The sequence below is a fragment of the Equus quagga genome, chromosome 2 (assembly GCF_021613505.1).
Source record: "Equus quagga isolate Etosha38 chromosome 2, UCLA_HA_Equagga_1.0, whole genome shotgun sequence".
NCBI classification, from domain to species: domain Eukaryota; kingdom Metazoa; phylum Chordata; class Mammalia; order Perissodactyla; family Equidae; genus Equus; species Equus quagga.
The window spans coordinates 152,900,619-152,921,324 of record NC_060268.1 but is presented as its reverse complement, the minus strand read 5'-3'; the positions used below and the strand labels follow the sequence as shown (position 1 = coordinate 152,921,324).

The window sequence follows — 20,706 nt, the reverse complement described above, 5'->3', positions numbered from 1 at the left end:
CCCCTCCAGGTGTGTCCACGGGAAATGTGTGCCTCTCGATGCTCTTTCTTACAGCTGCCAGTGCCAGGATGGGTACTCAGGGGCCCTGTGCAACCAAGCTGGGGCACCCGCGGACCCCTGCGGGGGCCTGCAGTGCCTGCACGGCCACTGCCAGGCCTCGGCCACCAAGGGGGCACACTGTGTGTGTGACCCTGGCTTTTCGGGCGAGCTGTGTGAGCAAGGTCAGGGGCCCCCCTCCTGACATGCCCCCTCCAGGGCCCCTCCCCACAACTTTCTGCAGTGACTTGACTTTTCTACCTTCCAACCCCAGCGACCCCTCTGTGCCCCTCTCCACTCCTGCACTGTGGGCTGCTACTGGGCTTTAGTGCCCTCCAGCCTCTGGGCTCTGAGCCCCACCCCCAGACAGATGCCCCTTTCTCCCTGGCCCTGTTTGCCCTGCAGCCCCCTTATCCTGGGTAAGTGCTCCTTCTGGCTGGGGTCTCTCTTTATAGAAGAGACCACCCAGGGTTAACAACTCCTGCCCGAGCCTCTACATCTTGGCCCCATCACCTTGGGACCAGGGGAGCAGCAGGAAGTCTGAGGGTTGGGGAAATTTTCCCAGGCCCTCCATGGCCCGCGTGACCAAGATGCTTTTGCTGGAATCAAGACTGCTGAGGAGGGCAGGGGGACCCTGAGAAATCCAGGCCTCAGCCACCTTCAGGGTCCCCTAGGCCACACCCTCTGGGCACGAATTTCTTCTCTAACATTGTTCCCTCCCAGGCCTCCAGCCACCTCTTGCACTTCTCTAGCAACTGGGAGCTTACCTTAGCCTGGCCACCCAATCTGTCCTGGAGGGCCCTGGCAGCTAGAAAGTTCTTCTTTCCCACCGACCCCACCACTGTGGGCCCAGGAGGAAGCGAGTGCATGTGCATGTCGGGCAGGGAGGATGCCGGGGACAGAGGCGGGTCTGAGAGCTAGAGGACCCGTCCAAGGATGCTGCCCTCCTTCTCCTCCTCCTGCCTCCCCCGGGGGCAGCGCTGGCCCATGGGTGTGCCCTGAGGCTTTCTCTTGGTGTCTGTCCCATCCAGAGTCCGAGTGCCGGGGGGACCCTGTCCGGGACTTTCACCAGGTCCAGAGGGGCTATGCCATCTGCCAGACCACGCGCCCGCTGTCGTGGGTGGAGTGCCGGGGCTCCTGCCCAGGCCAGGGCTGCTGCCAGGGCCTGCGGCTGAAGCGGAGGAAGTTCACCTTTGAGTGCAGCGACGGGACCTCTTTTGCTGAGGAGGTGGAGAAGCCCACCAAGTGTGGCTGTGCCCTCTGCGCGTAGCGCCTGGCGTGGACGGGGAGGGCGAGGGCGAGCGAGGGGCACGGCCGCAGCGGAGCCTGAGCAGCAGCCGCTGGGCCTGGGTGGGGCCATCAGCAGGACGCTCCTGGGCGGCGGGGCCGGCCTCACCCGGGCCACGCCGCCTTCCTACAGCAAAAGGCGCGTAGGTTGGGGTGGAGCGGGTGGGCGTGGCTCGGGCTGAGGACCGCCCTCTCCGGAAGTGCCTTGCACAAATAGGCGCTTAATAAATATTTGTTGAATGAATGTGTGCGTGAGGTCAGGCCAAGAAGTGCAGATATTGACACACCCGTCCTTGCCTGCTACCTGGGTCTGAAGAAGGGACTGGCTCCTCCCAAAGCAGCCTGTCCCTCTCACCTGGCCCAGGCTGGCCCCAGAAGCCCCTTGCCCCCTGCAGATAACCTTGAAGTACCCTCAGCCCGCCCTGGGGCAGCCAGCCTGGCTCTCAGCTCCTTCTGCTGCTGCAGCGTCTAATGACAGTGGGCCAGGCTGCGGGGGGAAGGGCCCCCTCTTGCTGGTCAGGGAGGGAGTGACCCTTGCTCCCTGAGCTGACTGGCAGCGCTGCAGCCACTGCTCGCTCCGCTCCGGAAGGCGGCTGGGGGTGGAGGTGGGTCTTAGAACCAGACCTCTGAATCCTAAAGTTATGGGATGACCATTGTAACTTCAAGGAGGAGGCTCATGTGGGGGAAACGGCTACTGGGGCTGCAGGGGGTGGGGACCCATCAAAAGGACAGGGGATTCTTGGTTTCAGTTGAATAAACATCACCACCTCCAGTCACTAGCCACGAAAGGGGCATTGGTCCCAGGATTCCTCAGCCACTAGCCAGCCACAGTTGCTGGCGAGCCACTGGCAGAAGGACGGGGTGTAAGGGGCTTGGGCTCGGCTGCTTGGCCTGGTGGGCGGGGGGGGGGGGGGGGGGGGGGGGGGCATCTCCTCCAGTGGAGACTGGGTTCAGATCCCCTCACATGCAGACCAGTAGGGAGCAGTGGTCCAGGCAGCAGGAAACCCGGCTCTGTCACTCTGGGCAAACTTCTCCATGGGCCTCGGTTTCCTCAGCTATCAAATGGGAAGGTGGGATAACTGAATGAGCAATGTGGACCCTCCCTACTACGGCTCCTGGAGGGAGGCTGGAAGAGTTAGAAGATCCATTTTCATTCATCCCATCATCAAGTATTTATGTGCCTAACAGGCTGGGTACTGTGGGTGCTCATGGACAGATGTGAACTAATCACAGAGCGTCACAGGAGCAACCAGGAGGCCTTGGGAAGAGAGCTGAGCCGCTGAGCACCCCAAAAACAGACCTGGCTCAGGCTGGAACTGCTCACCAGAGGTGTTTGCAAGGAAGCACTCAGTGTTTGAAGTCACTGAATACCTGACCCTGCGACTACAAATGCTTCTCTTCCATGCAGAATGAAAGTGTAGAAAGACTATCTTTGAGCCTAAATAGTGAGCTGGCTGGAAGGAAGATAGGTCATGCTCTTCTGTCCCAGATGTCTCCCCAGGAGAGTGCACCCCTGGGGTTGTGGGCAAGGGGGGGTGGTGAGCATGTCCCTTTCCTGGCTCTTTCTGTCTGCAAGCAGAAGGCCAGATTGGGGGAGTGTGTTGCCGTGAGGTTGAGGTGGCGTTGTGCCTGTGTCCTCAGCCACTGTGGGCAGCGTTGGGGAGCTCCTGATGCTGAATAGTAGGGGGCTGGGGCCTCCTGTGGCTGTGGGAGGCTGGCACACACTACACTGGGACTCAGGCCAGCGAGTTTCAGTCTTGAGACCTCTGAAATGGGAAGAGGATCCTGCCCTGCCCAACTCAGGAGGTGTCCTCATGGCTGGATCTGCCCTGCACCAGGGGCCGGACTCTATTTTCTTGTAGCTCTGAGCAAGGCCACAGGGTCTCTCTCCACTGTGGACCACAGCCTGGGCCTTGCAGGGCTTCTCCTAGGGGTACACGGCATCTCTCTTTTACCTGGAGTTTCTGGGCCACGGTGGGAGCCCGGAGAGCAGCTAGCACCAGGCTGGATAGGCAGGAAAGCTCAAGTGCAGCTAGCTTGCCCCTCCCGTGGAAGAGAGGTGTTCTGGGACCCACCAACCCTGAGCCACGTACCTTCCCCTGGCCACCACCATTCCCCACTGCCCTGGAGAAGCAGCTCCCAGGCTCGAGGGGCAAGGACTGGCAGGAGCCTCTTCACTCTGCAGAAAGTGGAAAGGGCACCTGCAGACATGCAATGGCTGCCAGGAGTCCTGCACTCCCAGTGCCATGCCCCCTGCCTGCTCCACACTCACCCTCGGTCGAGCTGGAAAACTGGGATCCACCACAAGGGTGAGGGCAGCAAGGGGCCGAGAGAGCCGTGTACCCCAGGATCAACTTTTCCTCCAACTTAGCCACCACTCTGCAAGTTGCTAAGGAACTGGATCACCGCTCATCTTGTTTGTTCACATGTGGGCCCGCTGAGTCCCAGGCGGCTACCACGACCTCATCTCTCTGAGAAATCATCTCCACACCTTGCCACCCCTTTGGTAAAGACCTTCAGTTTGCTTTGACGTCGCCATTGGCCATTTCCGCACTGAACAGACACAAGCAGGGCAAGTCCCCAGGTTGCTGTGCTTTGGCAGCATGGCTGGTGAGTGGCCTGGGGACCCTGTGAAGGTGTCAGGAAAAGGAAAAGGCCGGACTTCGTCTCCTCTTTGCCTGCTGTTAGCCTAACCACGAAAGTATCTCTTTATACAGAATACTTAACAGATTCTAATATATATTTGTATTTCATTTTGTTATAGTATTTTTATATGTTAAAGTCAACATCCAATGTCTCGTTTGATTATGTGGTTGTGAGACTTTGTTTGGGGGTTCCTGTAGTATTGTTTGGATCACTCTTAGAGAGACTGCTTAGAACAGGCCCGTGAGGGAGCCACGCCTGCCCTTTTCCTGTAAGTGTTGTTTTAGAACATGTTGGATATTGTCTGTTGTCTTCCATGTGAACATGACATTGATTCACTCAGGTTCTGCCTTGTTGATCTCTTTTTCTGTATCAAGGATGAGCCTGGGGCTGCTGACACATCCTCCCAGGGTGCCCACACAGCAGCCACAATCAGGGACAGCTCTAGGTGCAGCACATGTAGGATGTCAGCCCTCGGTACTCTCTGGTCTTCCTGAAGTGGCAAAGGAGGTCGGCTCCTCCTGAAGAGGGAAGGGGAGGTCTGGGGGACAGCTCAGTCATGGCTCCCTGGGGATGTCAGTCTGAGGGCAGAGGCTGGCACAGCACAGCACACACGACCTGGGGAGGCTGCTCATCCTCATTTCCCTCCAAGTGTCTGCTGTCACACCCATAATTTGTAAGCTTGTGCACAGAGCCATACCCACATTTAACCTGGCTCTGAAGGTTTCAGAGTGTCAGGGCAACAGATTAGAAAGCAGTGGGGCTTCTCAAACTGTCCTGTAAGGTTAACCTGCCCGTTTCCAGAACAGCGGTTCTTAGGGATCAGTGGAGAAAGGGGGCAAACATACTTCTACGTTGGTTCTACTATGATTTCAGACTATAAAACTGCACTCAGGAGTTTTGTAGGATGCATGACCTGAGCAACTAGGTGAGGCCAGACCCTGGCAGTCAGGCTGGACAAGGTTCCCGACACCAAGGGCATCTGGCTGGTCCTCCCCTGATGCCCGCACCATAGACTAATTTCCCACTAGAGGACGAAGTCATAGTGATGGTCGCACAAACCACATCTTAACAAACAGCACGTGGTCACCTTGAAAGTGGGCAGTGATGGTAACTGCAATGCCTTCAGAGCAATTAGGATTTTGGAGGAAATGTAATGAACCAGGTAAAGCAGAGAAAATGGGTTAAAATAGGGCTGTAAGCTCAAGTGTCTGGGGTGGCCAGTAGGTTACCTAGGAAAGTCACGTGGGCACGCCCCCTTCCAGCCCATCATCTGTAGTGCCACGCCTGACAAAGCAGAGGTACAGAGACCTATCTTCCTACCATAGAGAAAAAGGGAAAAATGGAACTGACAGGAACTGTGGTGACCTGAAGTACACATTTTCCAATCTTCTAAGCAACAGCTGATTCTTCCCAGGTACTAGTTTTGTCAGATCTTCATTATCTTTTTTTTTAAGAGAAGCCAGAAATCAATTTTTATGTAAACACTCATAGTTTTTAAATATCTTATTTTTTTTAAACAATAGGCGAAATACAACACAACTGTGAGCCACCAGTTTGCAAACTCTGAGTTAAAGTAAAGTAAGTAGCAAACTTCACAGTTAAAAGGAAACCCCCAGCCAAGGGAATGGGCACAGCAGGGCTTGGCTGTGGGGTGGAGGCAAGGCAAGGCAAGGATCGTCCAGGTGTCCAACCAGAGGGGCCGTGTTTTCTTGACATTGGGGATAACGCATCTTTATTATCCCTACACCCTGAGGCCTCAGAGTTGACTTCAGAGATGTCCCCTCACCCCAAGCCAGTCAGTCTGCACCTCTCAGGTCATATTCTAGGTACTGTCTAATAAACACTAGAGGCAAAGAGGTCTGTTTTAACAATGAAAAGTCCTAATCTGGAACAAGATAATTCTCCAAATTCAAATTAAGAAGGGGTGGCCCATCTGCCAGCTGAGGGGTTCCTGTCACTGGGTGTAGTTCTGCATGTCAATGGCACTGCCAGATGAACTTGTTAATGAAATCAGGGCTGGTTCCACAGCAATCACTGGCCCACTGGATCCTTAAATAGACCTATCTCAAGCAGAGTTGAAAGAATACAATGAAACAGGTCATGAGGCTAGTAAATGGAAGGATTTCCTGCCAACTTTCTGCCATACCCCAACATAGGCCAAAGAGAGCTGGGGCAGCCCTCCCGGGTGGCTGTGCACATTGCCCCCTTATTGAACAGTGGCTCACCTGAGATCAGGAGCATGAATTCAATAGCTCCATGCCCCTCAGGATGAAGCACAGGCACCTCTCCAACTCTGCCATGGGACTTTCCCAGGATCCATCCTGTTTCTTTTCCCTGAAGTTAGACACATCTCACAAAATGGCCACAGATATAGCAGGCAATGTTCCTTTAAGTCTTGACATGGTGGCAGAGGCAGAAGTATTAAGAAGTATTGCTTTTTGGTTCCTTCTGGCAACTTACCGACTTTGTCATAGGCTACAAGTGGAATGCTGGGCTTCAATGCATTCTGTACCCTCTCCAGTAACTACACAAACACACTTTCATATCAAAGAAGTTTAATACGCTGCAATAAAATAAGCGCCTAGAAAAAGCTCATGGAATAGATGTCAATGTTAGAGAAATCCCTCCCACACATCCTCTAGCTCCATCCCCCATCCCTCAAAACCAAACAAGAAAATCCAGAACAACAGAGGAAATCCTTCCAAGCTTGGATTTCAGCGAGGGCCCCTTCACCAAGAACAAGAACACAGTTTCCTACATGGCCTAATAGGAAAGTAAAACACAGGAGCACAAAAAGTCCACAAGATTTCAATATTTAAGAGACTTGGTACATATTCAAAGTTAAAATAACTCCAACTTTTATAGCTATACATATGGTTTTAAAGCAACTTAATATATTTTTAAATTTCATATATACACTCTCAAAGGTTCTTCAGGTGAGGTATGTAAACATTGTCTAATGAAAAACTTTCAATGTTTCAAACCAACAAATTCACAGCATACATTGAATTTTCATCCATTAAAGACACAGTATTTTCCTACACTCACTAACACAGTGGAAATCCAGGCCCAAGAGAGACACGCTGATCATCTGGATTACCATTTGCAGAATTTCTCATTTCCCTGCTTTTGGAAAGACCACCTTCACACAGGCCAGGAGCACATCTTGGCACCTGGAAGGGGCTAGGCCCTCCAGAGACTGTCTCCTTGGGCATCTGGATCACTGGCTAAGACTCACAAGACAGTAAAAAGGAGCACATCTGAACAACTACGAGATTGACCTCGGCAAGGACAACACTGGGAGGAACCAGAAAGACCTTTAAAGGAACGGTAGAGATTCATCTTAGAGCTCCCTGGATCCACAGCCGGATCAGCAGCCCCTAAACTCATTCTGAAAGGTGGTGGCCTAAAAAGAATAAAAATCCAACACGGCACCTGAGCTTCAGTTAAATTGCATGGGCCTCCTACGACCCCCTGGCCCCTCAAAGGCATTAACTCTAGCCTGAAGTAGGACCCTGGGCTGTGCTTTTCATACAGGTTAGGGTTGAATTTCTTAATATCATAATGCATACGGGAAAATAATGCCATGAGTTCACAAAGATGACCAATGTCTGCAGACAGGCACTGGCCAATGACCTTGGAGGAGCTCAATTTTGAAAACTACTTGTTCCCTGAGGGTAAACAGCAGGCTTCTATTGAGATTAAGTGAGGCTAATAAGGGGATTCTTTATTACAAGGTAATAAGACTTGGGGAGCCTCAGGCCAGAATTCTATTTTACCCCCACATAACCTATGACGCCCCCTCCCCGCCCTCCCACCACCACAAGAAGTAGTCACCTTCCCAATGACACAATATAGGTCAGTTTCTTTCCTCTTGCTTGCTTTCAGGCTCAGCAATGGAAAGTTTTATCCTAATGCATCCACTTCAATCTAAAAAAACACTAGTGAAAAATTCCAAACACCATCATAAATACAAAAGAGAAGACATAGTCCAAAAGTCTAAAAAACTACATTATTCTATTCATGGTTATTTGGGTGTGGGGTATTTTTCATAAAGTTTAGGACGGTCACAAGGAGAGGCTGCTAAACAGCTTAGAAACCTGTTGAACTGGACACGCTGGGAGACTCGGAGGGGCAACTGCCCTCTTTGCACTGACCTCAATGGTTTAATCCCAGACATGAAGGGGGCTTCAGACATTTCAAACCCAGGCACAGAGACGGATTACAGGAAATGGGCTAGCTTTCAAATGCAGGTCAGATATAGTCAAAGGACTTTTAATTGGCTATTTAAATTTCTAATGTAAAAACTTCTTACATTTACTTTACAGCCAAATGAGCTTTGCCTCAACTAGATTCTGAAAACCCTACAAATCTATAGAAAATTGATAATTTTTCAATCTCTATGCCCAATTTTTGATGTGTCTGGGGCTGGCAGATTTCTCATCCATTGTTAGAGTTGGATTACATGAAAGAGCGTGCAGACAAACAGAAGCAAAAATTCAAGTACAGCAACCTCTCCAGCAAAGGCAAGAGGTCTTAGCAAGAGCTGCTCTACCCCCACCCTATCCTCTGAGACAAGGGCCAACACGGAGCCCAGAATAAAGGTTATTACCTAGGATCTTATTGCTTATGGGCAACACTTCAGAGAGAACACCTGGAAATCTGCTCTGCAGATCTGGGGACTGACCACTGACCAGTTTATCATACATACGTATATATATAATATATAACATAACCAGATGAGAAGAGGGGCAATTAAAGCTTGGATTTGATGTAACTTTACAGATCAAAGGCCCCAAACAGCTCTCAACCTGCTGGTTTTTGTTTTCTCCATGTGTGAACTGTGTCATGAAAGGAAGTCCACTGCTCAAAATATATTCCTCTATAATACTACAATGCGAACCAACATCACTCAGAACATGAATCTGTATACAGCACATGTAATAAATATTTTTAAAAACTATTTACAACATTACTTCTTGTGAACACTTAGATGAGAGCAAAATTTATTTCTTCCTGCAAAGGTTAAAAAAGTTTTGACTGTCTAGTTCAGTGCTAAATTCCCTGGCACCTAGTTACCCATTCACATTTCATCTTAAAATCAGATTTGCTTACAAATAGTATCTTAGAAAAAACATTCTCCAGCATTACTGTTCAAGTGTCCTCCTCACTTGTTCAGAAAAGACAAAGGGAGGCCATAAGTAAATATGCAAATTATGGTTCAACGGATGACAAAATCCCTGTGTGTCGGGTGCCAGCTCGCTGCAGTCCTGGAGCTGCAGTTCTCAGTCCAGCCAGCTGGGCAGAATGAGAGTCATGACTTGGACAGGGGTGCCCAGGAATGGGGCACAGGGAAGAGGAACATGACCATAAAGCATCAGTTCTGTTACATCTAGGGGTGCTCTGAACTGCCGACCAGGACTCCTGAGAAGTAAAGCTGCACACATCTTAGAACAGATGGTCTCCTTCTGTAACCTTCGGTTGGGGGGCTGGCCCCCACCTGCACAGATGCTTGCTGAGACGGGGTGGGGGGAGGTGAGCTGAGGTGCTCAGGAGTATGGTCAAGGTGCAGAAGGAAACATGCTTATCTCCCATGGTAATGACAGTGAGACTAGTGTCTTTCACAAACATGAGAAAGACTAACATAATCTTAATGCTTTCTTTAGGCAACCAGCGGTTTCTCCATCTCCCACAGGCATGGGTTTGGATTTCCTTGGGGTTACAACTAAGGCTCATTTCCCTGCACAGCCTGTTGAAGTGTACAGTTGAATGTACCAACTGTGCATGCAAAAAGCGGGCTGCGTGAGGCAGGTCCCCATGCCATGCCTGGCACAGCCATACCGACTATGGGAGACCCACTTTGTTCTGGGATGGGGTGACAGTGGTGGGATGTGCTCAGGTTCCCAATCCACATTGCATCTGCCCAAATACAGTGAGGGTTTCCAGGCCTCGCCCTTCTGCCTTCACTGTGGTGTTTGGGGGTTCAATGGCTGAGCATGGTAGTTGAGGAGAAGAGTGGCTAGAAAGAACACTTTTTTGGAAAGCCCTTTGACAATTAATTTTTTTGTTAAAATAAATACTTTCTGTGGAAGCATTTGAACAATTGAAGAGGAAAATATTACTTACACAGTGAAATAAATTCCACAGTGGTGTGTATAAATATGTATTATATATATGTATTTGAAACCAGTTCCCTGGAGCGACAGAGAATGCAGAAACCACCAGTGAAACTAACAACCTTAAGCTACAGTGGCTCTAAAACTAACCCCTACCTGTCGTATAAAGATACAAAATTATGCAAATCTTGTTTGTATAGCATCTTTTCCACAAACTAGCTCCCAAATGCTACAGCTTCAGCTATAAGACAACATGAGGCACAGATTACAGAAAGCAATTCGGGTGAAAAAGTTGATAAATCGAGTATCATTTGGACCCAATGGCTAAATACTACAAGAAAACTAAAGAGTGGTGAAAAGAGAAATGCTTCTGACATATGTGTGTTCAGTGAAGCACTTGGGAGGCAGGACTCTTCCAGAGAGGATGCCGCCAGGGAGCTGGTGGCAGAAGCCGAAGCGGGAAGAGGCAAAGTGCCAAGGGTGGCTCCTCCAAATGAGGTCAGTGAGGCCTGACCAGGGCCGAGCTTCCCGGGCCAGGCAAGAGCGCTCTGAACTTCCTCAGTCTAAAGCTGCTGGTGTGCTGACGGGGTGCCAGCGACGTGCTGGTATTTTTAAAAGAGCTGAGAATAGGTGGTCTGGCTTGGAGGTTCAAACAGGCAAAGACCAGCCACTTACGTTCACAAGTAATGAATGAAGCGTGGGGAGTGACAAACTTGCAAATATACTGTACTTGAAAACGTAAAGGGGCTCAAGGGGTAAAAGCACCCGCCCTGTGCTTGCCGGGAGAGGCACTGGGGTCATCAGTACATCCATTTAGCTTGAGCACTGCCATAGAGGACCGTCTCTCCACAAGAGTCAAGTTTACTCTAATTCATAAAGATGAAGAAGACTACTACTTTTAGTTTTAACTACTTATCCTAATAGGATAAGTAGTTATGTGAGATTCTATGTCCATGATTCAACAAATATTCAATCAACAAAGGAGGGATATTTTCTTTTTCTTTAATGCACAAGCATTACTCACAAATAAGGTGCAACAGCAGCTGTGTGCTGAGACGAACAGGGACGATTCCCTAAAATCTAAAAGGAAAGAAATGTTGCAATTCTGGACTACCTGAAAAAATACGTTTGTGCCTAACTGTCCATACAATTTGATCTTGAATGACATATTGCAAGGGTCCATAAACCTTTTCTGTAAAGGGCCAGGTAGTAAATATTTTTTATTTTAGGCTGTGTGAGCCACATATGGTTTCTGTTTTATATATATATATATATATATATATATATATATATATATATATGAACATAATCCTTTTAAAAAAAAGGTAAAATGCATTCCTCCAACCTCTGGCACATTATAAAACTCTGAGCACCAATTTTATTTTTTAATGGGCAGTTTATACTTCCATGTGGCTTGCCTACTGAGCACCTTATGTTAAGTGGAATGGTCCCGGGCAGGTGAGAAAGCCTGTGTGTCACTGTGCTCACCAGATGAGCATAACTGCATAATGGCCCCTCTCTGAAGGACAGAGCAAAGGATGCTTCCTGAGCACTGAGCGGAAGCCATGTGGGCTCTGGGAAAAGGAAGATCAGACTGAGAGGACATAATGGAAGGAACTGACCAGCTTTGGCTCAATTCTAGGGCAAAAGCAGGAGCAAGGACACTCTCCTCAAAGTACCCAAGGTGGCCTCATTTTGGCTGTTGATCACAGCCAAATGACTTGGGTGATTCTAGAAGGAGGATGTGAGGCTAAGGTAGCTCCGCTTTCAGGAGACGGTATTCGATGTGCTAGAGCAATCCAATGTGTCTCTTTTCTAGCAAGCAGAAATAAAGAAATGTAACAGGAAGCACAAAACTGAGGTAAGATAAGGAAGAAGGAGAAGAAAAGAGGAGCACAGAGAGGAAGAGACAGAAGAAAGGAGAAGATGAATCAGGGAAGATTTGTTCCTGAAAAAGGATTATTTTCTCAAGCAGGGGTCAGCAAACTTTTGTGGGCCATACGGTCTCGGTTGCAGATACTCGATTCTGCTAGAAAGTGGCCAGAGACAATACATACACAATCGAGGGTGGCCATGTCCCAACAAAATTTTATTTACAAAAGAGTGACCAGCCCAGTCTGCAAGCCAAAAGATAGCCCGCACAACTGACCTAAAATCAAAAGGAGCAGTTGTGGCTCTGTGGGCCAGTGCCTTGGGAAATTCCAGCCTGGTGCCAGATGCATTGACGAGACGCCACACATGTGATGGTGACACTATAGCATCTCCAGCTTGTATCGCATAGCATGTTGTCTTTTCCTACTTGGCTCTTAGGTCCACTAATCAATAGGAACGCTGCCCATAAATGAGAGTGACAGCTTTAGCCCTCACCACAGAATCCATCACAAGGCAGGAAAGAGCCCAAATTTCAATTCAAATTACTGATGACCAAATTACTGATGACCTCTCTGAAGAGCGAGAAGTTCAACTGCACAGTATGTGATGCATAGAGGATCCCATCAGAAGCACCACGTGTGTGAAGGGCTGACTTACTGCACCTCATCTATCAGTACTCCTGCAGGGACAGTGAGGCATACAGCCCACAGCCTGATTATTGTTCTAGATAAGGCTTGTGCAGGAGGCTTAAGGAAATACAGACACCACAGGATGGGCCCACCTAAGGGATCTGAGGGACGAGTAACTGCAGATGGACAGACCCCAATCCCATTCCTATGTAGGAAGCCTCAAGAGCAGAACAAAGGTTCCTGGCTTCCTGCTGCGCTGCAAGATTGCTGCGTGTCTGAAGAAGGGCTAGGAGCAGGACTCCAGACCCCACCTGGGGTGCTGTCTCCATGCTGTCCTCCCAAACCGGGGAGCCTCATGGGATATAAAATGGGAGACAGAAAATGGGTCTCCTGAAGACAGCCCAGCTCTGGGGAGCTACAGTAGGCTTCAGCGATTGCTTCCCAGGCATCTCCAGCTCCTCCGGAAGCTGAGAGGTAAAACCAGTGTTCTCTGGTCATCAACTTCAGCTCCAACATTGCGACAGTCACTGCACTGAGTATAGGCCCAGGAGCAGAACTCCTTTACGATTTGGAATCCAGAATGTGGGACAGACTGCCTTTGCATCTAGTGGCAAGTCACACTGAAGATGGCTACTGGAAGGAGGTCTTTGCAAGAGAGGGAAAACAAGGGGAGACTTGAGTTTAGACGAGGCCTGGGCGTGGAGGTGTCTAGGGGACGGGCTTGCCAGCATCGGCTCTAAGGGCCTTCTAGAGTTGGCCCTCAAGTTTTTCTTTCTTCTATTAGCAGAATTAACTGAAAAATGAGGTCAACACATAAAAAAAAGACTAAACTTTTAAGTGTCTAATTATGTAGAATCCCAGTCTATTTAAATGTAGTCACTACCATAAAGTGTAAGTTGATTTTAAAGATGATCCATTGCATTGTGAGGTGTATAAAATAAATACATACACATTGATACCTATTCTCAAATGCTGCCTAGAATGGGAGAGAAGGCTATTACCTTGAAATAAGCTTTTAAAAATGAAAAAGAACTTCGAAAAGGAATGGAATGAATTATAAACCTGAAACTGGGAAAGTTCCACCAACTCACTGCCTCACACCTCCCCCTTACCTGATCCAAGCATCCTTCCAAGGTAGTCTATATGCAGCTAAGGGGGCACCTTGAACACACGTACAGGAATCAGCGCACCTGACATCGGCAAACCTCAGCTGTTTAAGTCACCACAAAAACAACATCCAGTGACGACTATTTGAAAAGATTTCTTTTAAACTTTAAAACCACTTTTTAAAGATTAAATGAACCCACTCAAAACATATTAATGCTTCTGTGCAACTTAATGCTGAGAAAGGGTTGCCAACATACACACTCAGCAGTTTCATTAACATAGGTAGCTCTTGAATGGCCAAAGTCAAAGATATTAAAAAGAAAAAAAAAGACTCATGGGATAGAGGAGACATTACAAAAAAAACAAAAACAAAAGGAAACAAAAAGCAAGGCTTCATTGAAGATAGTAAGCTTCACTATCTATGAAATTCAACACAATTCTCAATTTCCCATGAATCAAACACTTTTCTCCAGTCCGATCCAATCATCAGAAGTTGTCATTATATACAGCAAACATTTAACAGAATGGGTAGAAGGCCTGTTTTTATCATGATCAGAATGAACTAATGCATGAGAAAAAGTCCATCTGGATTTATCTAAACAGATCTGAAAGAATCTAAACTGAAAAATTTTTAGTAAGAAGGACAGTGTAGCAGCTGTCCATATAAACCTATTTCAGTGACAGATCATGTTAGAGAAGGTGGTTGCGGGTTTAACAACCAAGCCTTTTTTGTAGAGTGACCCAATGGAAATGTTGAGTACACACTGTTTTACAATGGAGCAATGTTATAGGCACCAAGGCAAAGCCAACACACTCATCTCAGGCTTCACTTGGGAAAGGCAAACAACACCAGTTGCAAATATTGCAGCTCTCACTCTTGAGCCATGGAACAGAGCCCGACATGATAGAGGCAGGAGTAATACTACAAGCATTAACTACTAGTACGGTGCTAACCAATGAGAATGGACGCCCACTCTAAACATGTACGTTCACGTTGGAACATGCCAGCCTAACATCAGCTCTGGGTGTAGGGCCCACTACGAAATGTTGGAGCTGCTTCCTCCAACTGCAAAATTGTTTGGACCTTTACATAACTCTGTGCTGTTTACACTTTTCTGAGTGTGGTGCCAAAGTGGTTTGAGGGATGCTCACAGAGACCCTGGGCCACATTTAAACCATCCGGCATGTGCTAATTAGGCAGCTCATGAACATCCTAGCACACTGCATAAGGAGGAAAAATTTTACTTCCCTCCTGTAGAACTGAACTGGGATTGGGAGACATTTGTGGCTGATAACCACACGCAAATGCACCCAAACACACAAGCACACACACACTCTTAAACTTTTCTATTACTGGAAATATTATTTTGGCTTTCTTTGAATATGGAAGTTCTCAGGGTAAAACAGAATATCAGAACAGTCACTCTTATCCTAATTGTCAAATTACAGCTCAAGAGGAAAAAAATAATCCTAGACTTTTTCTCCCCAAGTAGGAGGAAAACCTTGTCAGAGTGCTAGCAAGCTTGCAAGGCCAAACATGAAAAGGATGGTAAGAATCAGTAATGCAAATAATCCGGGGGATGTGAGTAACTTTTAGAGGTCATAAACCAATACTAACACCTTGTGACACACCTTTTGTCCCGTGTGCACATAATTTGGAATACATTTTTTCAAATGACAAAAGATCAAAGGTGAGAGAAGTGACCAACAATGAAAATGATTTTTTAAAAAGGGATAACAGAAACATTGATCTTTTATAATAATTATAAATTCCCTCTGCATTTTCATGTACCATAAAAATGATTTGGTTTAGCTTTCAAATATCATTTAAACAAACAAACAAGACAGAGAGGGAAGTTCACTGCTGGGGTTTGCAAAGAGGAGCATCTGTTCACGTACAGACACTGCAGGGCGGCTGCTGAAAAGCTACTTTTATGTGCATGATGGTGGTCTTCTCGGCTACAGTACAAGTGCTTGTGCATCAAGTATAAAATACAAGCCTTTAATCACATAGATCAGCTTTTTAGCTTCTGTAAATTTAAAAACAAAAAGGATAAATAAGGCACTGTACTTTTAAAAACTAAAACTGCTTAGTTCCAAGTTTAAAACCCAAGGAACAACCAGAATATAATATATAACTTCCCTTACTCAGCCTCAGAGAAAGACTCTGCAAGTTCCCTTCTCCATCTGAGACGCATTTGCTGACATCTTAAATTGTGGTGTTCTCCATTAACTGCAGATTTGAAAGGCTTGATAAGCTTATAAAAGCAGAATTCAGTTAATGCAAAATAAAGGGTTACTTCTACAGAACAGTTTTACTCTTGGCTACCACCCTCTCAATCACTTTGCATCCAGCCGCCTCCGTTTGCTGTGGGAAGAGTCCAGCTTGGCCTTCAGCTTTCGCTTTCTCTGGGCTGCACTGTTCTCTGGGGTTTTTGTCAAGGGTCTGGCCCGAGTCTTTCCACTGCTCTGCTTCCTGTTTGCGGCTTTCTGTGGTCTTGAAGAGGATTCACCTGCTCCTTTTTGCTTTGCAGGTTTCGTCACTGTCTCTGAGGCTGTAGGCTGGGTAGATCTTTTATTTGTATTCTCTTTTTCTTTCCTAGAGGGAGGGCAGCTCTTCCCAGGGGACTTTTTAGGGATCTTCACTTTATTCTCTTTCAAAGACTTTCTGGGCAGTTGGCTGATTCTGTCCTTTGCAGTTGGCTTCTTGGCGGCAGGGGTTTTGGTAGATCCATCAATATGCTTTTCTTTGCTGGCTTTCATTGCAGGCCCCTTGTCCTTTCTGTCCTGAGTGCTGCCGCCTTCTGTTCTCTTGCGTTTATTCTGAACCTCTGTTTTCGGCAAGATTTCAGACATTTGCTTCCCTTTCCTCCCCTTCATTCCATCAGTACTCTTGGGCTTAATGGGAAACCCATCTGCATCCACTTGCAGGGCAAGCTTGGGGGACATCAGAGGGTTGATGCACACACTCTTACAACTCTGTTTATTTTCCACAGCCAGACCAAGTGGGCTTTCCGTTTTCTCATTCTTGATCAAACGTTGCTGGGCTCTGAGCTTTCCTCGAATATTGGAATATTTTCTAAGGATCCGGGTACTGGCTGGAGTGGGTGAGTTTGTGGGAGGATGGCTATTTCTACCTTCCTTGACTTCCTCTATGCTGTCTTCCGAATTGGGGTTGAGGGTGATGTCACTGCCGTTCTCTGGATCCACTTGGTCAGGATTCTCTCGAAATTTAGCCCAGAGCTTCTGTGTTTTCCAATTGTTCCTAGCAGGAGTAGCTCCAGGAAATTTCTTCAAGTGTTTTTTCAAGCGTTCAGCCTGTAGTGAACTGGGATACAGGCTAGAAGGAGAGTACTTCTGAAGAGGATGCTTGACAGGGGGGATGTCTCCTGGAAGACGAGTATTGAGCTTCTTCACAATTACTAGAGACCGGGTTTCAGTTGTCTCTAAGAACCATTTACAAACATTAGATAATTTAAAGTTTGTCATAAACAGCATCTGAACAGGAGAAAACTTTTGACCTTCTAGGGAACCCCTACATTTCCGTGACCTTTTCTTGCTTTTCCAAATCTCCTTTAGTTTATCTGACTTGTTCCTTGCTCTTGGTGTTGGCTGGGATTCTTTCTCCAACTGGATCCAGCCCTTCTGGACTCTCACGTACTGGGCATTGAAGTTAGCAATAAGCTCTTGGTTCTCCTCCTCAGCACACCATTCCACAAACTTTGGCTGGTCATCTACCACTGTGTCCACATCATCCTCATCTAAGGGATCTCCACTCTCTGAAGCTTCATTTTCCTTTGGCATTGGGTTTCCTTGTGCCACTTCCTTTTCGGAAATCACTTTTGTAGTATCCAAAGAGTCCAGAGAATGAGCATGTCTTAGGTTGTAGGTTGAAGAGGTCAGTCTTGTAAGCCTTGGTACCCATTTTGGGGACTCAGTAGCATCACCACTTCCACTACTTGACAACCCAAGTGTGCCAGATGGCATGTCACTATCATCATCTTTATGCTGGGTGTTTGCACTGTCTACCTCATTTACAACCTCCTTGATATCCTGTGTAGGAATAGGTCCTGGCTTCTCTTTTGGTTGTTCTGGGAAAGTACATGGAATACTTTCTGAGGGATCATGAGGATTTTTCTCGCCTAACTTAGACTGAACATAGATTTCCAGTCTCTCTCCAGGCAAGGGCTGGTCAACTGTAGTTACGGGATCACTGCTGGGGAAAATATCTCCTTCTTCCCCCTTGACTTCTTTTGCCAGCATGTTTTTAAAAGTCTGCCTAGTGATGATCCCACCTCCTTCACCCTCCTGCTCAGTCTCTTTCTCAGAGGGATTTTCACTGACATTTGAGTTTTCTGTGTCCTCCAGAGTTTTTGTATGGAAACTGTCAGGCAGAAAGGCCTCAGGTGTTGTCCCACCAGGGTACCCTTCCTTTTTAGAACGTTTTGCACCAGAATTTTTAGAAACTTTGATCTCAGGACAAGTAGAGGAAGTTTCTAGTCTCTCTCCAGGCAGAGGCTGGCCAACTGTGGTTATGGGATCACTGCTGGGGAAAATATCTCCTTCTTCCCCTTTGACTTCTTTTGCCAGCATGTTTTTAAAAGTCTGCCGCGTGATGATTCCACCTCCTCCTTCACCTTCCTGCTGCTCAGCGTCTTTCTCAGAGGGACTTTCATCAACATTTGGGTTTCCAGTGTCCTCCAGAGCTTTTGTACGGAAACCAACAGTCAGAAAGGCCTCAGGTGTTGTCCCACCAGGGGGCCCTTCTTTTTTAGAACGTTTTGCACCAGGATTTTTAGAAACCTTAATCTCAGAACAAGCAGAGGAAGAATCTGAACTTTGATTTCTTAGGCACCTATCAGCAGAGGAAGAATCTGAAAGTTGACTTCTTAGGCACCTATCAGAGGCCTCAGGTAATTTTTTACCTTTCTTCTTCTTGTCCAAATTCTCTTCAGGTAAGTCAAGGTTTTGATCACACATATCTTTTTCTGAAGGATGTTTTACATTACTGCCCTCTCCCTCTAATTTTCCTGTACCACCTGCTGCTTCACCTTCCTCAGTTTCACCAGGATTTTCATTAGTAAAAGTGCTGCTTTCCTGCAAGAGTGGGTCAGTGTCTAGCTCCTGAGTGTCTTCAGTCTCAGCCTCAGTACTGATGCTTTGGTTGTCCTCAGCCTTTCCCAGGCTCAGGGGAGGCTCCGAGCCCACTGTGGGACTTTGATTTTCTGAACACAGAGGACCTTCCTCTCTACTGACTATTTCAGGAGAAGAACAAGGCCTAGAAACAACATCTTCACTGTCTCCCTCAGAAACGCTCTCAGTAGAGGGAACCAGGTGACAGTCTTGGGGTACACTCATCTCCTTTGCATCCAGCAGTTCAACTGGTTGTTGGTCTCCTTTGGGGGAAGGTATGCCACCTGCTGTGGTAGCTGAGACCATGGAGCTGCCTTCTGGCATGTCCTCTTCAGGAGGATGAGCAGGGAGAGGCGTCCCTGGGCTGGAGGCTGACATGTCCTTTGACCTGGGGGAGCTGCTCGGATTCAGTTTATTTGTTATGGGGCAAACCTCAGACTCTTGTGAGTCCTTTTCAGAAGAAACATCTCTGTCTCCTTCTTTGAGGGAGGTTATTTCTTTAATAGGTTCTTCAGGGTTGTCTTCTCTGGGATGCTGCACATCTACTGTCGGTCTAGGGGCTGAAATTATAAGGGTCTGTTTGGGAGTGACCACTGACTCTGATGCTAGTGATGAGCAGCTTGCTTTTTCTTGGGAGTGTAAATTTCTGGCCAGTGTGCGAACAGTTGGTAGTTCACAACAATCACCATTGAAAAAGTATCCTCGAGTACTCTTTCTGGCTGTTTTCCGAGAGGATAATACAGATCTTTGATTCTCAAAGTGGCATTCTGTTATTGGCTGACTGATATAAACAACATCACACTGGTTATCATAATCGTTTATCCTCAACCCTGATGCCCTTTTACTTTTCCGAGCTGTCTTAATGGAGGTTGATATCATCTTGGTTCGTGAATGTCCATTAGATGCTTTGTGTACAGCTGGCATGGGGCTGGGGGCTAACCAACCATCTTTGGAATGATCAAACTGGCCCTTATCACTGGGATGTAAATGGTAACCCACCTTATTTCTTCCTAGTGAGTGAAGATGGTTCTCCTGCTTTGGCCTTGAATCTTGTTCACCTGCCTCTAAATCCTGGCACAAAGGTGTTTTTGAGCTACACTGTAAAGCATTCTCTTTGTCAGCAGTTCTAGATGAATTCCCCATAAACCCTGAGTCCCAAGCCTCTTCTGATAAAGCTTTGAACGAATTTCTTTGAGAAACAATACAGCTGTTGCTCTCCTCACTATTCTCAGCTGCCACTTTTACTGCAATTAGACTTTCTACTAAAGCTGAATTCTGCATATGGTCTTTACCATCCTCACATATTTTCACATTTGTGTCTTGCGCCTGTCCAGTGGTTTGCCCCTCCAAGCTCTTAGAGATGTGGTGGAAGTTTAATGAGGAAGAATTAGATGCAGTGAGGTATCCCAGAGTGGAACTATCCACTGAACTACCAGAATTAGGTTTAGTGGTTGGAAGTTCAGAGGAATCTTTCTGGACAACAGTCAAGGCATTCTCTCTTCCATCTACAGAGTTTGTCTCAGGCAGAGGCTCCTTCAGGGCCTGTTCTGTCAAGTGGAGAGGGCTATGAGAACCCGATGAGTCTACAAACAAATCCGCAGAAGTAGGAGACTTCATATTGAGACACAGAGCATCCTTTTCCTTATGTTTGGTGCCTAGCTGGGCACAGCTGGCATTGCAAGTGGATGCATCCATTGCTCCAGAATCAGAAGCTCGCAGGTCCTCAGTGCCTGGCTGAGATTCAGTGTACAGATCGTTCAGTACACGAATGAACTGCTTCTGATGATGAGTGCACAGCTTGACCATAAACTTCTCCAGTGGGGACTTCGACTGACTGTTAGAATCTACTGCTATTGCCTCGGATGAATTCTCACTAGACA

The 20,706-nt window shown here is 47.3% G+C and overlaps 2 protein-coding genes across 17 annotated transcripts in view; one reads left to right on the top strand and one right to left on the bottom strand.

Annotated features, from left to right (window-relative positions):
• The window catches only part of SLIT1 (slit guidance ligand 1), a 160,408-nt gene extending 159,088 nt beyond the window's left edge, over positions 1–1,320 (top strand). The window contains exons 35-36 of the mRNA XM_046652826.1: positions 10–221; positions 1,068–1,320. Of these exons, the coding sequence (XP_046508782.1) occupies positions 10–221; positions 1,068–1,306 (451 nt within the window). The 3' untranslated portion in view covers positions 1,307–1,320. The remainder of the gene's footprint in view (positions 1–9; positions 222–1,067) is intronic.
• Positions 1,321–6,540: 5,220 nt separating this feature from the next.
• Positions 6,541–20,706, bottom strand: part of LCOR (ligand dependent nuclear receptor corepressor) — a 130,142-nt gene continuing 115,976 nt past the window's right edge. For all 16 annotated transcript variants that reach the window (XM_046652286.1, XM_046652292.1, XM_046652290.1 and 13 more), the window contains one exon: positions 6,541–20,699. In XM_046652286.1, the coding sequence (XP_046508242.1) occupies positions 16,034–20,699 (4,666 nt within the window). In that variant the 3' untranslated portion in view covers positions 6,541–16,033. The remainder of the gene's footprint in view (positions 20,700–20,706) is intronic.